The 12,758-nt window shown below is 41.0% G+C and overlaps 1 protein-coding gene across 1 annotated transcript in view; it reads left to right on the top strand.

The window, feature by feature from the left end:
* Window positions 1-12,758, top strand: part of EXT1 (exostosin glycosyltransferase 1) — a 371,910-nt gene that overhangs the window by 321,964 nt on the left and 37,188 nt on the right. Inside the window, exon 4 of the mRNA XM_006830667.1 lies at window positions 7,030-7,149. Coding sequence (XP_006830730.1) covers window positions 7,030-7,149 — 120 coding nt within the window. The remainder of the gene's footprint in view (window positions 1-7,029; window positions 7,150-12,758) is intronic.

The following is a 12,758-nucleotide window of genomic DNA, read 5'->3' as shown; positions in this document are numbered from 1 at the left end:
AAAAACTAGAGCTTCCATGGTCTGAGGAAGTGGCCATCCACCTCTTTCAGTAAGCAGAACTTTTAGAAACAGTGCCAAAGAGTTTTGTACCACTCACTTTGGATTCCTTCCTCCCCTGGTCTGCATTTGCCTTCAGATTAATTTTCAAGTTGGTTCTTTCAGTTAGTATTGTCATTGTTCACAGAATCGGGTGTGGGTACCTGAATACACAGTTAGCCATAGGGTGGATACTTGAATGAGCAGCACCTACCAGAGGACTGTGCTGGACAACTGCCTGGGAAGGATGTACAATACTCATAAGGCAGTCTTAAGGATTCCTAACGCCCCTTCGTGCAATAATGTTGTAGGTTTGACACAACTTTCCATATGCTTTCTGCTAAAATTATAGCGATTTTAATGACATTGGGTTTGTTTGGTTTTTTTTCTTTATTTCTTCATGGCAATGTGAACTTAAAAAAAAAAAAAAAAAAAAAACCTTTTTTTTTAAATCATCGAACCTACCACAAATTCCTATAGAAGGATTTTTTAAAAGACTTTATTTCAGTATCCAAAAAATTTAACTTTCTAGCTGTCATTGATTCTACTTTTATGCTGCTAGCTGACTGCAACACTCACAGAGCAATCTGCTTAAATAGCATGGGGTTCAGTGGGCTAAGCTGATCACAGTTTCTGGAACATTCCTGGTATCTAGATGTGCAGTTTGTGATCTTGGCGGCCCCTTGGGCCTCAGAAACAAAGAGAGGAACTAAGTGATCTGGTGGAATCTGCTCATTAGAGATAACTCAAATGAGTTCTTTAAGAAAACTGTTGCAGAAATAGAAGTGTACCTTTATCCCAAGATGTTGTTGTTAGGTGCCATCGTGTTGGTTCCGACTCATAGCGACCTTATGCACAGCAGAATGAAACACTGCCCGATCCTGGGCCAACTTCACTATCGTTTCCTCGCTTGAGCCCATTGATGCTGCCACTTTGCCAATCCTTCTCACTGGGGGTCTTCCTCTTCTTCTCTGACCCTCCACCCTACCAAACATGATATCCTTCTCCAATAAGCTTGAAATATACATGAAAGGCCAAGCAAAGTTTTCCAGGTTGCATTTTTGCCTTTCTTTTATTTTAAAATTTTGCTTGTTTTGTTGGTATTGACCCTATGCAACAAAACATACACCATATTTATTTATTTTTTTAACAATAGCTGCCCATACAAGAAGCTTGAAAAACAAGGGAGATAAAAATCACCAGCTTCAACCTTTTTTATTCTTTTGAAGATTTCATTGTGCTTTAGGTGAAAGTTTACATAGAAAATTCGTTTACCCTTCAACAATCCATACATCGAGTATTCTATGACACTGGTTTCTCCCAGCAATGAACAGCCCTTTCCAACTCTGCTTTCCCGGCCGAGTTCCATGTTCCAGTTGGCCTGTCCCTCCTTTTCCTTTTTATCTTTGCTTTCGGACAGATGTTGCCAGCTTGGGATCATAATAATTGATCCTTCTAAGGAACACATTCCTCATGAGTGTTATTATTTTATAGGCCAATCTATTATTTGATTGAAAAATGACCCCTGGGAATGGCTTCTGGTCCAGGTTAAAAGGAATCTAAGGAGATTGTCTTGTGGGTTCTTCCAGTATCTATCCATCTAATAAATCTGATTTTTTTTCTAATGAATTTGAATTTTGCTCTATATTTGTCTCCAATGCTAACCAGGACCTTCTCTCGTGTCCTTGGTCAGGGGAGTCATTAGTGGTAGCTGGGCACCATCTAGTTCTTCTGTTCTCTTGCTAGAAGATGCTGTGGACCAAAAGCTTCCTTGGATCTTTGGTTTTTTTCACTCTTCTTTGATCCAGGTGGTAAAAAGCCAATGATTTTATCTTAGTTGGCTCCTCACAAGCTTTTTTTTTTTTTTTTTTTTTTTAATGAATTATGTGATAGTTTACATGGGAGAACATTAGTTTTACATTCATCCTATCATATATTATTTCATTGCCATGGTTACAATCCCCTCCATGCATCATCAACCAATCAAAGTATATACACTACAAGCCTGGCCCCGGTTGTCAGCACACAGCTCATCTCCCTCTCTGTGTCTAAAGTCCCCAGCTGCTCCATCGCTCCACGTCATCATCTCTGCCTCCATCTCAGGCATCACTGCTTCTCTGGGTAGGGTCCTGCTCTCCGCTCTTCTCCCTTGAAAGTCCCGGGGACCTCCGCTCCTAGACTGCAAAGTTAATCACTCCCCTCTCCTTGCTACAAAACATCTACCTTTACATTTCCAACCCTCAACAATCAGTCCAGATAACAATTATTCACTGTTGTATCACAAGAGACCTCTCCCCATTTCATTTCATCAGCCCCGCCTAGTCAGATTAGATACTACTCAGTCCTCACAAGCTTTTAAGACCCAAATGTTACTCTCTACATTTAGGCATGTACAATATTATCTTTATGAACGATGTGATTCTAGTCGATCTAACTGTTGCCTGAGTCTATGGTCCTTAGCCTTCAAGCCCAGTAACTGTACTGTGCAGGGCTTGGATGTACCTAAGAAATTTTCATGAGCAGTGAAATGTCTCTGGAGGCTAAACATTGGACTTGGCATCACAAGCTTGGTGGTTCAAATCCATCAGCTGCTGTGCAGGAGAAATACGAGGTTTTCTGCTCCCACAAAGTTTGACAGCCTCAGAAACCTTTTACAGAGTCACTGTGAGTCAGAATCAACTCAACAGTACTTAACAACAAGCAAAAATTTTATAGTTGTATCCCCTACTTGCTTTACTATATAGATATATGAATATGCATGTAGTAAATAAATTTGCATATACAAATACCCACAACTATACCTATATATGAAGTCTTGGTGTGGTGCTATGGGCTAATGCGCTAGACTGCTAACTACAAGGTCAGCAGTTCAAACCCACCAGCTGCTCCTTGGAAACTCTATACAGGGTCGCTATATGTCAACTTCACTTAACAACAACATACCCATATATGCACTCACACTCCCTCCATACACCCTCCCCAACTATGTAACATAGATATCTACTTATGTAGTAATCCACTCATCATCTCTGGTTATTATTACTGTTGTTGCAGAATTGTATATGGCATCTTAGTCACTGTGTTGTCCTTTATTCTCAAGTACCTCTGAGTCTTCATTTGCCTTGGTCACATTGTGCTGACTTCCCTCATATTATAAATTGCCTTTCCCGTCACCAGAATTAACATGTCTCTCTTCCTGCACATCCCATCTCAGGTAGTCATCAAAGAATGTAACTTTCTGTATGCAAACTATTCTTAACAAATACAGTATTTGTCCTTTCGTGATTGACTTATTTCACTCAACATAATGTCTGTCCAGTTCATCTATGTTATAAGATGCTCTGGGGACTAACTCATCACTATGGTTATTGCATAGTATCCTATTTTATTTATGTATCCCAATTTGTTTATCCATTCATCCATCAGTGGACAGTTGTTTCCATCTTGTTGTGAGTTAAGACTGCAATGAATAGGGTTGTGTGCATGTTTATGTATGTCACTGCTCTTAATTCTCTAGAATATAAAACCTAATATAGTGTGATTGCCAGATCATATGATGTTTCTATTTCTAACTCTTTGAGGAAGCACCATACCATTTTGCCTAGTGGTTGTACCATTTTACAATCCTACCGGTAGTGATAAGAGTTCCAGTGTCCCTACCACCTTGCTACCTTGTTACTGTTTGTTGTTTTCTGGTTTCTTGATCAGTGTAGAGATGAAGTGATGCCTCACTGTAGTTGGATTTTAATATCTCTAATGGCCTTAGATGTAGCACTGGAGGATAAACTCTGAGATACCAACCAAAAGGTCAGAGGTTCATATCCACCAGCTTCTCCTTGGAAATCCTATACAGGGTTGCTGTGAGTCAGAACAGACTCCATGGCACTTAACAATGACCCACTAGTTGCCAGTACTGTCACCACCACTACCACCAACCTAGTGGTGAAAACCCAAAACATATTTTGAAGTCCTAGTGTGGTGTGCTGTAGGATAAGCACTAGATGGCTAACCTCAAGGTCTGTCTTTCAAATCCATCCAATTGTTCCTCGGAAACCCTATACAAGGCTTTTATGAGTCAGAACTGACTTGATGGTACTCAACAGCATCGTCATTGGTTAGTATCTCTTCTTGCGTTTGTTATCTGCCTTGAATGTCTTCTTTGGTAACATGCCTGTTCATGTCCTTTGTCCATTTTCTTGATTATTTTCTTTCTGTTGTTGAGGTGTTCACATTTTCTCCATGAGCAGGGCTTCAGAATGTTCATGGAAAAATTCCATTACCTTCTAATTCAATTTTTCTATAGATTTTTTGGAAGCCCCTTTGTATAACTGCTAGAGATTAGATCCTTTTTAGATGTGTTCATTGCCAAATGTGTTCTCCACTCTGTAAGTTCTCTTTTTACTCTTTTGGTGAAGTCTCACGAGCTGTAATCTCTTCCCTTCTGTACTAACACTTCCACGAATTTGACAGGAAAATGTTGAAGAGTTTGTCTTTGAGATGAAGAATATTCCACAACCCTTTAAATGTGGGTGACCCATTTCTACCATCTCACCAAAGTTGCCTCATATTTTACTCCTTGCAGCAACTTTTTGGCTTGTGAGTCTGAAGACTTTGTTTCTCCTCGTCCCCCTCTCTGAATTATCTTGTATTTTTCCTCTCATACGTAGTCTGTCTTTGCACAACTGCCGCCATATTGAACAGCAACTGCACTGTTAACAATAGTTTTACAGAGCTGGCACAAAGCCCAAATGTCTGCTCTGGGGAATGTTTTTGTTATGTTACAATTTCTCATTTCCTGTTTTAGAATAGCCTGGATGTTTTTATTTGCATATATGCTTGTCATCATGGCACTAAGAGAGCCTAATGTTGCTTTCCTATATCTATTTTGGTAGATTCCATTAGTTTTGTTAACAACATGACCTTTTATTAAGACTTCACTGAGTTCTGCAACTTCCAAAACAATCTGGCCAAATTGGAATTAATTTATCAACTTCCCATACCTGTCTCTCAGGACAAGCAGATTAATAACCAGTAGCCAAATGCCATTAAATCTTGAAAGTCTGTCTTTGAAGTCAATTGGAATTCTCTTCCAGAGCAGTGATTTCCTCTTTGCGAGTGCTGTCAAACACTTGTATCAGAAATACAAGAGTGGAGTACATTGGACTTGACACTTGATATAATAAGACTTGTGTCCTAGAAGTCTCTTAAAGAACGAAAACCAGTAATATCTAGTATAGCATGTAAGGTTTAGTATTTATATACACATGAAAATAACATAGGGGTCCTGGTGTGGTGCTGCAGGATAATGCGCTGGACTGCAAGGCCAGTTTGAACTGCAGGGTCGGCAGTTCATGCCCACCAGCCACTTTTCAGAAACCCTATACAGGGTTGCCATGGGTCGGAACCAACTAGACAGCACTTAACAACAATAAAGATAATATATGAAGAGACTTCAAAAAGTTCATGGAAAAATTCCATTGTATCTTAATGCAATTTTTCCATGAATTTTTTGAAGCCCCCTGACGTATTATATATAATACATTATATATTATGTTATATTTGAAAAGCACTTGACTACGAACTACAAGGTCGGCAGTTCAAACCCAGCTGCTCCTCGGCGACCCTATCCAAGGTCTGAACTAACTTGATGGCACTTACCAACAACAACCAGGGTCCTGGTATGGTGCTGTAGAATAAACACTGGACTGGTAACCGAAAGGCCAGCAAGTTAAACCCATTAGCCATTCCTTGGAAACACTTTATAGGGTCGCTGAGAGTCTGAACTGACTTGATGGCATTTAACAACAATAGAGAGATAGAGGAAGAAAAGAGAAATTTTGAGAAACTGGCTCACTTGATTATGGAGATTGGCAAATCCAAAATCCTAAGTCCTGTAGGTCATGTGACAGGATGGAAACTCTAGCAGTCCTGTGGCCGAGATTCATAGAGACTGGAGATCTATTTATAGTTTTGAAATGGAATCCTTCCTCATAAAACCACCATTTTTGCTATTAAAACCTGAGTAGATAAGCCCCCCCCACCCCCAATTATGCTTCATATTATGGAGGGTAATCTGCTTAATTTAAGGTCAGCTGATTTAAATTTTAATCACATGTGAATCTTCATAGCAGCATCTAGACTAGCATTTACCCAGATAACTAGGCACCCTAGCCTAGACATGTTGACATAAAATTAACCATCTTGCTCAGGATCCAGCTTCTAGGAGAGAGAGGAACATATTGGTGAGTGAATTCATGTTACTCCTTTTCACAGTTTGTTGCCAAAACAGACTTAATTCTCTGGGATACCAGACAGCAATGATAGCTCTAGACATGTTTCTAATATGCTGTCTCCTCACGCCCATGATGGTACAGAAATGCCAGCTTCTATGACCCTTAAAAAGTACAATGGACATTTAGAAGAGGCCATGATGGTGAACATAATGTTCTGTAGTCTGGGTTAGAGCAAGAGTAAGAAGTGGAGTCAAAAAGAGAGTTGTGAGGAACACAAAGGCTCAGAGGGGTGAAATAACTCATAGAGCTAACCAACCCCAGCTTCAGAGTAGACCGAAGGGCTCAGTGATGTGTCCTGAAACGCCCCATTGCAGTTGATGGGACAGCAGGTCTTCAAAGTGTTTGAAGGACAGAGATTTTCAGCCTTCTCTCCAAAACCTGTAGCCACTTGTCTGTAAAGTTGGGTTGCTCACGTGCAGAGTTGAGGATTTCTGTGATTCAAAGAGGAAACAGCAGCGGCTTCCATAGAAACACCCTAAGCAACTGATGAGCTGCTATTGGATCGGATTGGTGAACTATAACCTTTGGTGTTGAGGGTGATTCCTGTTAAGTGCCCAGAGGCATTGTAGCTAAAGGCTGATGACTTTCAGTAGATCTCTGTGCTAGAAGCTGCGTGCTGTGGAGAACAGGGTTATTTTTGATGAAATGGTATCACTTTGTTTTACAGCGATAATTATTCTGTGTTCACCTTGTGTTACAGATTCCTTCTACAATCAGGTCTATTCATCAGGATAAAATCCTAGCACTTAGACAGCAGACACAATTCTTGTGGGAGGCTTATTTTTCTTCAGTTGAGAAGATTGTATTAACTACACTAGAGGTAAGTGAGACCGTTCGGCTCTTGGTTGTGAATGGTGGGCCTTTATAGTCCTCTCTCTCCTTCTAATTGAAAGGTTGGTGGTGTGAACCCACCAGCTGCTCTGTGGGATAAAGCTGAGGCAGTCTGTTTCCATGAAGGTTTACAGCCTGGGAAACAGCTCTATCTGGCCTACAGGGTCACTCTGAGTCAAAATAGATTCAGTGTTGGTGGGCACACTTCTGTTGCCCTTCTGCTTTGCTCTTGGTGTGACCTGTGATTGATCAAATGGGGCCAAAAAAAGAAAACCAAAAAAACTTTCTGTATTTGGATAAGTCAGTTAACTCCCTTTTACCTGCTTTTTATCCCCATGGCCAATCACATCCCTCCATTCCTGACAAACTCCCCAGAGGAGAACTGATATGGGGAGTAATTGCCATCTTCTGACACAGAGGTTGGCTTGCTTCATTTCAGGGACATGTGGCTAATGACTATCTTTCTGTCATTCACACTCCCTGGTATCCTTTGAAGACATTATTTCTAGAGCCCATTTAGAGACGAGATAGTGAGTGACTAAGTAGAGGAAAATCCTCTGCCATTCTAAAAATAGAAAGAGTTTTACTAGACAATGACTGATGGCATTGGGGAGACAGCAAGTGAATTCTCAAGACAGGAACAACCCCGCCAGCCTCAGTGCTGTGGAGAGGCACTGAAAAGAAAATCAGGATGACACCCATCTGGCGCAGAAAGTGTTAAGGTTTGCTGAAGGAGAAAGTCATTGAGGCAGATGGGTACCATCTTGGAATTCCCTTTTTTAAACCAAAGGAGAAAAGGCAAGGGGAACAGGGTCATGGTTAAAACCTTTGGAAGGAGAGTAGATAGTGAAGGCCTGAGGCTACATCAAACTAGCACAAGGAGCTAAGAAAAGATTTTGGAAACTGCACACTCAGGAGTTCTAGTCTTGCGGGAAGGAGAGCCGAGACCCCCGCTGGTAAGGCACAGCCCTGAGGTGATTCTGAGGCATCCTATAATGAGGTGAGGGTTAGACTCTTGGAGTATTCATTTGGAAATGTGCTCCAAAAGCTAATGTGGACCGGAACATGCACTGTAAAGTCTAAGTAGTACCAAGAAAATTGACGTCACTCCTTTGTGTCCACACCCCCATTTTCTTCCCACCCAGAGATTGGTGCATGCCCTGGTGCACGAGGGCATATGGCAACTCTAAGTCCAGTTTGAGCTCCTGCTGCCAGCACTGGTCAGGCTCTGGTCACACTGCCCTCTCATGCAAGGTGGACCTTTGTGTTTTTAATCCTGGAGAGAGGTGACAAAACTGTTCAGGACCCAAGCCCATCCCCACAAGGATGACAAGGTCATTATGACTTACACAGGATAATTTTTTTTTCATTACGAGTAAACCTTTCTTACTGTTCCAAGAGCACTCTCCGAAATTTAATCAAGTTTTCAATTTTGTTCATTGCAGCAGATTTGGATATTTAGTCATTTCTACCCTTTTCTTTTCTTTGATTCTTTCCTGCATCGAAGATCCTAGAATCAAATTGTTCCTAAACCCTTCTTAAGGAAAGTTGAGTGTTTTTTTTTTAAATGTTTATTGTTGTTGTTTTTCAAAAGAGAATTTTTGGAGTAGAAATATCTTTTCTTAAAAGGAGTACATAACTCATTTCGTAATATAATGGAAATTATTCAAAACCTGAAAGAAAATAATCAACACACACAAACCACTATTCACATGTATATGAGGGGGCTTCACTATTTTTTGTTGCCTCATATGCATGTAAAAGTTGCACAGTTGGGACATATGTAGAAGAACTGATGCATTTGAGTTATGGTGTAGGAGAAGAATATGAAAAGTACCATGGAGTGCCAGAAGAATCAGCCGATCTGTGTTGGAAGAACTACAACCAGAATGCTCCGTAGAAGCCAAGATAACCAGACTTCATCTCTTATACTTTGGACATATTATCAGGAAGGACTAGTCCCTGGAGAAGGACATCAGGCTTGGTAAAGCAGAGGGTCAGTGACAAACACAGACTAGCACAGTGGTAGCAGCAATGGGCTCAAGTGTAGCACCAATTGTAAAGAGAGTTCAGGACCTTGGAGTGTTTTGTTCTGTTATTCACAGGGTTTCTATGAGTTGGAATCGACTAATCAGCATCTAACAACAATGAAGGGACTTCAGAAAGTTATGGGGTTTTCAGTGACTGATTTTTCATAAGTTGATCTCCAGGTCTTTCTTCTGAGGTGCTTCCAGTAGGCTCAAACACCCATCCATTTGATCAGCAGCTGAGCACAGCAATCATTTGTACCATTATGCTTAAGTTCCATTTTCACGCACTTTTTTAAGCCCCTTGTATGCAGACAAAGAAGTCCTGGTGTGGAATTAGGGGTTAATGTGCCAGACTGCAAAGCTATTAGAACTGCAAGGTCTGCGGTTCAAGCTCACCAGCTGCTCCTCGGAAACCCGGTACGGGGTCGCTATGGGTCGGAACCGTCTTGACGGCGCTTAACAACAACAACAACATACATACATGCATTCCTTTTTTCTAGGCAAATTACAAAGGTTTTACTTTTTAATTAAAAAGGGCTTCTTACCTGCTTTATTTATACTCTGTACTTTCTGCTTAATAATATATTGTTAATATTTTCTCATGATATTAGATTTTCTCTACAATTACTTTTATAACTATATAATATTCTTTTTAGATAATAATTTAATTCCCTCAATTAGTATCCAATTTGGAGACCTTGCTGTTTTTTTCTGGCTGAAAAAAAAAAAAAATGTATACACTTTATTGAAGCAAATATCCTCAGAGCCAAATTGCTGTGTATGTGTGTTATATAGGACATGGGGGCAGCGTCCGACCTCCCACGGCTTCACAAGAGGGGAGGAGAATCAAACTTTGCGTTAGCCCAACGCTGATTTCTGTGAGGCAGGAGTCAGCCTCCAGCCCTCTTTACCAAATCTGACGCGAACCGTGGTAATGGTCACACAGAACTCACAGGTCCTACTTGTAATTAGAGGCTTATTAGGGACATTTAACAGGTTACAATGCAGCATTAGAAATGTTCAGGAGAACAGAGTTCTTTAATCAGGACAGCCTTTTCTCTGCTGTGCCTGCCTGTAGGAAAACCTCTCTCTGGCCCTCAGCCCCTTGGCCTGGCCTCTGCTCTGCTCATGCAATGTTATAAAGTTCCATCAGTGCTACCAAAAAATGCCCAAAGGGCACGACACTGTAGCCTGAAATTCTGTTTTTGGAAGCACCCGACTCTGCAGGCAAGCCTCTGCCTGAAAGCTTTCCTTGCTCTGTGGGCCGGGAAGCTCACCACTCTGTCTCACGCTCTGGTCCTTGGTGCCGATGCTTCCACTCCTCAGCTGTCACAGCTGCCTCCTGGGTGGAGGAGGATCCTACAGGGAACCTGGGGCCCAAAGGTCAGCCTCCATTCCCGACTCTTTTTTCATGTTTATAGTGGGATCCCCCCACCGTTCTGTTTCTGAGGTGGCTCGTTTTATACTCAACAAGATAGCAAAGTTGAGCAATTCCCGTCATTACAATGAACTCTATTAAAATCACTTGCAATTAAATCTTACACTCGTTATCAGCATCTTCTCCTTCCTTCTCTCACCCAGACCTATCAGTAATGGGAATAAATTCCATTTGCATGGTTCTACCCAGTTGTTTAAGGAGCTCTGGTAGCATAGAGGTCAGCAGTCTGAAACCACCAGCCATTCCACAGGAGAAAGAAAAGGCTTTCTGCTCCTGTAAAGATTTACAGCCTTGAAAATCCTATGCAGGGTCACTATGAGTCAGAACCGACTCCACCGCACATAACCACCACCAAAAACAACCACCACCCAGTTGTTTGGATTGCTAACCGCAAAATCAGCAGGTCAAATCTACCAGTCACTCCTTGGGAGAAAAATGAGGCTTTTTGCTCCTGTAAAGATTTACAGCCTCGGAAACCTTATACAGCTATGAGTCAGAACCGACTCCACGGCATACAAACACCACCACTCTGTTGCTTGGTGGGAGTTACAAAAATTATGGCCAGAAGAGGTATATTAAGTAGTCCCAAAATGTCTAGGATTATCTTCTTACAAGTCAAATTCATGGTTCCAATACTATACCAAATGCTAAGATTTCTAATATGAATTGTCAGTATTCCTGCTATGGGATTTAACAAACATATACACTCGCCAGCTTTTATGAGAAGGTCTGTTTTGTTAATTTTGCTTTGTTTCACTTTCATCAATTTTGGACATTATTTTTTTTTAAATGATAACATTGTTTGCTCAGACAACTTGCAAAGAAAGAAATGGAAATAGTATGACATTGTTGTTTAATTTTTCTTACTAATTTTTTAAAAAGTTTATTATATGTAAGCTATTAACCCTTTGTCTCTTTTGTTGCAAGTAATTTTCTTCAATTTGTGATATGCCTTTCAGTTTTGTTTATGATTGGACTGTCCTTCTGTGACTTCTCCATTCACAACTGTGTAGAATTTTTCTACTCAGCATTTTCCACTCATAGACAGTTATGAACTTGTACCCATAGAAAACCCAGTTATTGTCAAATTGACTCTGGCTCAGGACAACTCCATATGTATCAGAGTAGAAGTGTGCTTTGTAGGGCTTTCAATGGTTGATCTTTCAGCAGTAGATTATTGCACCTTCTCTGAAGAGTCTCTGGTGAGCTCAGTCTTCTAACATTTGATTACCACAGCAGCTGAGCTCAGCAACCATTTGTATCACCCAGATCTATATGTGTGTGTGTTTTTTATGCTTACATAAATATAAGAATAGTATTGTGTGTGTGTGTGTGTGTATAAGCCCTGGTGTGGTGCTATAGGATAAGCATTGGATTGCTAACCACAAGGTTAGCAGTTCATATCGACTAGCCATAGAGGGTCGCTATGAGTCAGAACTGGCTTTACGGCACACACACATATATATGTATGTGTATGTGTGTGTGTGTGTGTGCCGTAAAGCCAGTTCTAACTGCACTGTAGGTTAATGTGTCAGACTGTAAAGCCGTTTGAACTGCAAGGTCAGCGGTTCAAGCTCATCAGCTGCTCCTCGGAAACCCTATACAGGATGGCTATGGGTCAGAATTGACTTAACAACAATACACATATACATACTGTGGGAAGATAGTGGCTCTGTAGGATAAGGATTGGAGGACAAATCATAAGGTTGGCCATTGGGGTCCACCAGCTGCTCCACAAGAGAAAGATGAGGCTTCCTGCTCCAGCAGAGATTTAGGACCTTGGAAACCCTATATAGCAGGGGTTGTTGTTGTCATTGTTAAGTGCCGTCAAGTCAGTTCTGACTCATAGCAACCCTGTTTAGGGTTTCTGAGGAGTGGCTTGTGCATTTGAACCATTGATCTTGCGGTTCAAACCAACCTTGCAGTCCAGCACATAATCCTGCAGCATTTTGCCAAAATTTATAACATCATTTGCAGGCCATACAAAATTATCAACTTAAAAATTAGTCGGCTACATTTGGTCAAGCATTGGTTCAAACTCACCAGCTGCTCCTCAGAAACCCTATATAGAATCACTATGAGTTAGAACTTACTCAACAGCACATAACAACAAATGTGATGGCTAGAAAT

This window comes from Chrysochloris asiatica, unplaced genomic scaffold, assembly GCF_000296735.1.
Source record: "Chrysochloris asiatica unplaced genomic scaffold, ChrAsi1.0 scaffold00001, whole genome shotgun sequence".
NCBI lineage: Eukaryota > Metazoa > Chordata > Mammalia > Afrosoricida > Chrysochloridae > Chrysochloris > Chrysochloris asiatica.
This window is presented reverse-complemented; position numbering and strand designations above follow the sequence as displayed.